The 7274-nt window shown below is 46.2% G+C and overlaps 1 protein-coding gene across 3 annotated transcripts in view; it reads left to right on the forward strand.

Annotated features, from left to right (window-relative positions):
- zfpm2a (zinc finger protein, FOG family member 2a) overlaps nt 1-7274 on the forward strand; it is a 128767-nt gene that overhangs the window by 117634 nt on the left and 3859 nt on the right. For all 3 annotated transcript variants that reach the window (XM_053880478.1, XM_053880479.1, XM_053880480.1), the window contains 2 exons: nt 4787-4993; nt 5567-5794. In XM_053880478.1, coding sequence (XP_053736453.1) covers nt 4787-4993; nt 5567-5794 — 435 coding nt within the window. The remainder of the gene's footprint in view (nt 1-4786; nt 4994-5566; nt 5795-7274) is intronic.

Here is a 7274-nt window from a genome sequence, read left to right on the forward strand (position 1 = left end):
GGCTGACCACGAGCGCCGCGCGGGCTACCTCTGCCAAACACTAAAAATGAGTCTGGACACTGACAATTGAGGAAAATCTTTGGGGGGACGTGGAGGAGGGGGGTCAGGACGAGACAAGTCTGGTTCCAGCAACACTGGAGAAAGACTTCAGCACACAGCTGGACAACATGTCAGCCACGGTTTTGCCCCTCCCTGGCATAAACACTTTATAATTTATTTATTTTGTTATATTAAAATACACATGGAAGTTAGATCAGACCGTCTGATCCGAAGACTGCACCTGTCTGTGAGGACGGGGACGGCTTGTCTCAGCAGCTGCTGTTTAAGCATGAGAAGAGTGCCCCCTTGTGGCCGAAAACAAAACTATTCTTCTCAAACCTTAAGGTCCTAAAAATGAGCTACAATATAGTGTTTCATACAATGAAATCATTTCAATTAAAATAAAAAAAAATGTCCAAAGCTTCGCATGTACAATCTAATAAATGACTTTAGCTCTGGGAGAACCACATTGTGACAGAACATTTTCGATGATCTTCTCATGGATGGACATTCATTTATAACAAGGGTATAAATGTTTCAATACGTCTTTAGTTTGCATAGTTTTAAAACTATCATTTAGGGATCTAAAAACGCAGATGAATGACAAGGACGCCAATCGAATCACTGATCCTGCTGTGACTCCATTTGAAAACAAAGTCTGGTGTGTAGTGGGTCCATCGTGTGGCACGTTCCTACCACAGTGATCCTTAGTTGTTGCTGCCACTGGGGCCGATTGTCATTAGGCTACTATTGGGTCACTGTTCAAAAATATTTAAATAAAGATAATTACAATAATATTTAACTGCTGTTCAGCTTAGAGCATCGAGAGCCTCTTTTGGATTTGTACTTAACCCAACATTCAGGACGGATCCTGAAACATCCAAATACTTTCAGATTTCTGAACCAGAGAGATTCAAATCTCACTAATTTACTCATTCAAATTATTTGTTTTCATTGGCTGTGACCAGTGTGGTTCTCAGAAATACTAACCTGTCTGCTGAGCAACATTCTGACTTTTAAGGTAGACTGTTAAGGAGGACCATCAAAGATGTACAATGTGTTCCTAGTTTGTCTTCTACACGCCCCACAGAGACAGAAAAGGGAAACAGTCCCCTCTCTCTTATCCAACAAATGCCAACAGTGTTCTTTTGGGCAAAACACGACAACGAGGTGCTAAGAGTTAGCACCACTAGCAATATGATATACCATATAAAAGCCTTGACAGCGCGAGAGAAGCTACAGTATGTGGAGGAGGGAAATGACCTACATCTCTGAAAGATTTTGTGGTCCATAACTAACACCCAATGATCAGCCCTTCTAAGTACACTACACTCAGCTAGCATACAGATTTTGGAATGTGAAAGTTTTTTGTGAAACAAATTGAGAAATCCATGAAAGTGAACAAGCGGCGGGATCATAATTCGTGGAATGGCCTCAGAGTCAGAGGACTTCAGGTGTGCACCACCTGCAGGGTTGTGACGCAGTGAATCTGCATTAACCATTAAACGTGTCCGTCTATTTGAACCAATTTAACTACCAACATGTGTAGTCTCGTCAGGTTGTGATGCCGAGTGCAGTTAAATCGATGAATAAAGCAAAGGCCGAGCAGCGAGCCTTGTGGCTCTCCATCCCTGATGTTCAGCTCCGTGGACTGTGCCGGTCCGGCTGCTGTCCGCATGTGTGGCGACAGATGGGGGCGGCGAGCAGCTGATACACATAGCTACACACTTTACAGCTCAACTATTAAAGAGTTGTGCTGTTTACAGCGCCGCGTTGGAATACCTGTCTCCAGGCCAGTTTAATTATCCCGGCCCTTCTGTTATTTCGGCTGCTTTGTTGTCTCTCAGCTCTGCGCAAGGCATGAGAGATTTGTTTGCGGCTTCATTAAGATATGGCGGCAGTAGCAGTGTGCGGGGGCAAAAAAAAAAAATCCCGCTCAAGTATCTGGTGCCCCCGCACCCCACCTTCCAATACACATGGACGTACTGTACACAAGCGTTTTCTTATAAAGTCATTTAAAGTGAGCAAATTAAAAAAGTGCCCTGTGATGCCTGCACTTTGAAATCTGGTTGGGCTTCAGGCAAAAGGGGGAGGGACTCGTGCCCCCGCGATTCATCCTGAGACGTTTGATTAGTTTGTAAGTACTTATAGAAAGGGGGGGGGGTTGCATTATAAATTTGTTTCAAGAATTTGCTCCTCTGCTCATCTTCAACTGCGCGTTCAAATGAAGCGCTAATCAAAGAAGGACGAGGGCACGTCGCCAGCGGAGCCACAGTCTCGGGGCCGCGGCGGATACGAGCGGCCGTCGGAAGCCTTTCATTATCTGGACTTGGTACAGGATGCCGTGTTTTGATTGTTTTAATGAGGCAGCTGGCCTATTGTCTCTCCTTAATTCCTCCATTGTTTTTAGAATATGTCATAGTTCTTTATTCTTTTATCAGGTGCTCTGCAGGAGGATTCAGACAATAGCCCTCATTCCAACTGCATTGGCCACTGCACAAAGGCGGCTCGCTGCAGACTGCTAGCAGCAAAACCACTGCAAGTCTCAGGCCGCACTTTTCAGCCTTTTCACCCAGTTTCTTGAAGGGTTCAGGGGTGACGACCCCCACCGACCCCTAAATTATTCCTGTGGATCAGTGGTGGCTCCGCTGAGCTGCTGTGATCCAGGGCATTATTTAGGACCTGATGGGTCCACTTCTAGTCTCCAAGTGTGTCCACCGCCGTGTTGTAAATCATCGATGGCAACGGGGAACAGATGCCAAACACCAACATCTGCATGTGTCAAACTTGCAATAAACAAAAACAGTGTTCAGTAAGTCATAGTTAAAGACACGGAAGAGGAGAGGATCAGTGAAAAAATAATAGTAATTCTGAGATTAAAGTCAGAATTCTGACATTAAAGTGAGAATTCAAACATTTTTTCTCAGAATTCTGACTTAAATCTCAGAATTCTCACTTTGTGATGTAAGCAATGAATTGTGGGGCGGGAAACGTCAGACTGCTGTTTAAAGTCAGAAATCTGAGAAAAAAGTCAGAATTCTCACTTTAATGTCAGAATTCTGAGCAAAAAAGTCAGAATTCATATTTTAAAGTTCTAAATTTCTAAATTCTGAATTCTGACAATTATTATTATTATTTTTTATTTTTTACTGGCCCTAATCCTCTTCCGTATAAAGAGGCTAATTCGGATTGTGGCCAGTCACTTGTCTCACTCACACCTCCACAGGGTTCCTACCTTCCACGCCGCAACTGCGGCTGGTCATAATGTACTAAAGCATTGCGTCACCGTCCACAACGTGGACTTCAGTATGTGCTGTCCCTCCAGATGATTTGTAGCTCAGCGTCCACGAGTGAGAGAGAGAGAAGCGAGGCGATCCGTGCAGGGGAGAGGAGCTAGCGAGGCGGCGGCGGCGCCATCGTGGCAGGCAGTTTGTATCTACCTTGATGGTAACTTGGGCAGACAGTGGAGAGGAGTTTTGTTATTTTAATTAGGAGATAAAAATTCAAAGGGCCTCTCCAGGCAGTGTGAGGTATGACAGAATCAAAACGGCGAACTGGAGCGGCCTGAAGTGTGTGTCTCGTCACAGCAGATTGGCCGACAGATAGGCAGCGCTCTTTAAAGTGCTGCTGACACACACGCGCAGGAAGCGTTTCCAGATAGCATATTTTAATACCATTTCACTGCTTTGACACATCGGCGCCGTCTAATTTCAGCAGCGGAGCAGGAGAGAGAGAGAGAGAGGCTGGAGAAGGTTTCCGTCATCACACTGATCTAAACGTCTCATTATTGATGGAAGTCAGGAGACTGTTGGAGAGACAATGTGTGTGTGTGTGTACAAGAATGCATCAACACTGGACCACCTTAACTCAGTTATTAAACTTCTATCAGCTTCAGACTTGTAATGAGAACATCACATGACTCCGCCTTCAAATCGCCCTCAAGCTCAGAAGTGTGCAATTCAATTTTTTGCAGGACTCAGAGACTGCTAAGGCAGATTTCTGCAAACGTTTTTGATGCTAACTGACAAATCTGATAAAAAGTGGAAAATGCACTTACTCATCCATTTTAGTATTTGTATAGCATAGTACCAGACGCTGTCGGATAAGCTGCCGTATTTCAAACGGCTGCAGAAGTTCATGCTAATGAAAAGGTCAGAGCAGAGACGGCCGGCTTGTTTGGTGTGTGTGTGTGTGTGTGTTCCCTCTCTCCTCCTCTTTATTCTACATCCGCAGCAGCTCCAGTCACATGTCCCTCTCCTCAGCCCGACACTGGGTGGGTGTGTTTGCACATCTTTGAAAGCTAACAGCGGCCTGTAATTAATTGTCCAGCTTTCCTCAGAAACAATGTCCTAATTCTGCCATTTAGCGGCGCCGTATCATAGTTTGTTGTTATCTCGCCGGCCAGATTTCTGTAAATAGTCATATTAAAAACTTTAATCTCTTCAATGGAAAATGAAGTGCAGCTGAAAAACCTGTCATGTGCCGAGATAAATATTATCTAAGCTAAAGCCTTCACTCTCTGATGCTACCCCCGCGCCCCCTCCCTCCCCTGACTTAATGAATATGTTCAGAAGATTTCAGAGGAATGCTTAATCCCAAAACACAACAATCTAATAACACGGAGGACCTGTCGGTGTTTTAGCTGACAGCAGCAGCAGCTACCGTCCACCTCAGCTCAGGGTCTACTCCAACGCCGTCTGCAACAGAAAGATGAAAATTGCTAACAGCGTCTCCTGTGTTGGTCCAGGCGGGCAGCTGTGGTGCACCACAACCAAGAACATGATGGAGGGCGAGGAGCTGGTGGCGTTCGCCGTGGACTTTGACTCGCGCCTGCAGGCGGTCAACCACATGTCCCTGAGCGAGGGCATGTATCCAGCCCGACTACTGGACAGCATCCAGCTACTGCCGCAGCAGGCCGCCATGGCCTCCATCCTGCCCACAGCCATCGTCAACAGTGAGTCCGTCATGTCTTGTCTGGTGTAGTCCGCATTTGAAATTCCTTCTCTCGAGGTGATCCACGATGAAGATAACATTTGGCGAGACACACATCCTGTCTCTCCCTGTGAGTCTTACACATATAAACTCACGCTCGCACTCAGTCACCCGCTTACCAGCGAGCGTCGTCTCCACTGGGCGTAGATTAACCCAGATGAGTCTCTGCGCTGGAGATAAGAGCCGTCGACCTTCAAGTTTTGGGTTCACATAAACACGCAGAGGCTCAAACTAACGTGTTAATTGGCGAATCCAGGCCTCATGCAAATAGTGTGTTTGTTTATTAGCGGGGGCTATCTGGGTTCAGCTCGACAGGGAGGCTTCTGTAAGCAGATGGTCCAGTGTTCTTGTTTGGCCTTGAGAAAGGGCAGCAGCCTCGTCGCAGCTACACAGTGATACGCAGCAGGCGAGGATTTGCCAGAAAAGCCTTTTCAACACGAGCGTGCTGGTGCACGTGTGCGTGCTGTTTTTTTTTTTATCTGCGGGGCTGAACTGTGGTACTGATGTCATGCCACCTTCTTCTCGTCCCCCGCAGAGGACATCTTCCCATGCAAGGCTTGTGGGATCTGGTTTCGGAGTGAGAGGAACCTGCAGGCCCACCTGATGTACTACTGCAGCGGGAGGCAACGGGAAGCAGAGACTGCAGTGGAGGACAATGACAGCGCTCACCACCAGACCCCCAGCCTCTGCCCCTTCCCACAGTGCAACAAGAGCTTTTCGGGGGCCCGAGCGCTGGAGATGCATTTAAGCACAGCACACAGTGGTGAGTGGGTTCAAAGTCATCTTAGTCTTCATCCCATCAGCAGCGCTGCATTGAAGCGCCAGTGTTGTAGTCCTCAAGACCACATTTTCAAGGTCTTGGTCTTGTCTCGGAATTGACAGGAAATACATTTGTTATTATTGTGAGACCAGTCAAGACCAAGGCTTTTTCTTTTATGAGTCCCATATGTGTGAAGACGCTACCAACAGGGTGCTTTGTTTGTGTCAAAACTGACACATGCCAGTTAAAATAGTCTGTACGTAACGTCGTGAGAAGAAGTGAAAGGTGCAGGTCTAAACACAACGTCACTGTAATCGATAACTGGCTCTATTTCCCCAGTCTGTGCATGTGTTCTTCCACATTTCATCACAGCTCTCGATCAGTCCCAGTGTTAGAGTCCCTGTGTTCCACCACACATGATTCATTTTGGAAGAAGTGAGGAGATTCTATGTCAGGCAGGTTGGTCTCACCAAACAGTCAGGGATAAACAGATTTTTCAGAATAACCAACAGACTGGTGCAGAGGTAGGCAAGTACATTTCCGTGAGGGGGCAGGCTATATATTGTGACCGTTGAGAGGGACCGTCAAACCCAAAGAGAGGAGGATAAGATTTGAAAATGCACAGAAAATGTTGGTTTGTTGTGTTTTATTTAGTTTAAGCCACATTCCACTTAAAGATTCTTGATGTGTCTCTTACATTTCAAAATCTACTTTCAATTCTGATTTATTTTAAGGGACAGGAAATTACACAAAAACAAAAAAAACCAATGCAAAGACAAAAATGTCAGAGACAACAACAATGTCAATTTTATAGTTTTACTCCAGGAAGGCCGCATAAGTACAGTCTAAGGGCCACGGTTGGCCCGCGGGCCGCACTTTGCCCAGGTCTGGATTAGTGTGTCGCAACAATGAGGTTTGGTCTTGACGTGGTCTTGTCCCCTTCAAGCCTCAGTCTCAGTTTAGCTGATCTGGAGTGCAACGTTATGAAGAGCCACCGTGTTTTCAATATGCATCCAAACCGCCAGTGTTCCAGAATAGCTCATCACCTGTCTGTCTGTCAGTCCTCGATTCAGCTGTGACATTAAGAAAGTGGTTCCTTTGTTTACATGGGGGCATTTTTAGGAATGCCAAACAAGGGTTAGCTGTTTGCAAGAGACACTAAAACGTTCTCCTCTCCTGCATAATAATCAGCGTCTCATCGAAGCGCGTGAAACGCGGGTGACCTCCTGGGTGCCTGTTTAAATGTGGCATCCATCTGGATTTGGTGCCTAGACAATAAGTCTTTCACAAAGGTTTCCTTTAAAATATACATATCACACTGCCTGCAAGTAAAGTTGACAGTCTGCCGCAGCAGAGGAAAGCGGGGAGGATGGGAATAAGCCTGGCATCATGCGCAGGCCTGTTTGATGGTTCCTACAGTTAACTGCGGAGCAGAAGTGGGAGGCGAGATGCTGAGCATTTCTCTCTTTTATCTTCCTCACAG

The sequence above is a fragment of the Synchiropus splendidus genome, chromosome 12 (assembly GCF_027744825.2).
Source record: "Synchiropus splendidus isolate RoL2022-P1 chromosome 12, RoL_Sspl_1.0, whole genome shotgun sequence".
NCBI lineage: Eukaryota > Metazoa > Chordata > Actinopteri > Syngnathiformes > Callionymidae > Synchiropus > Synchiropus splendidus.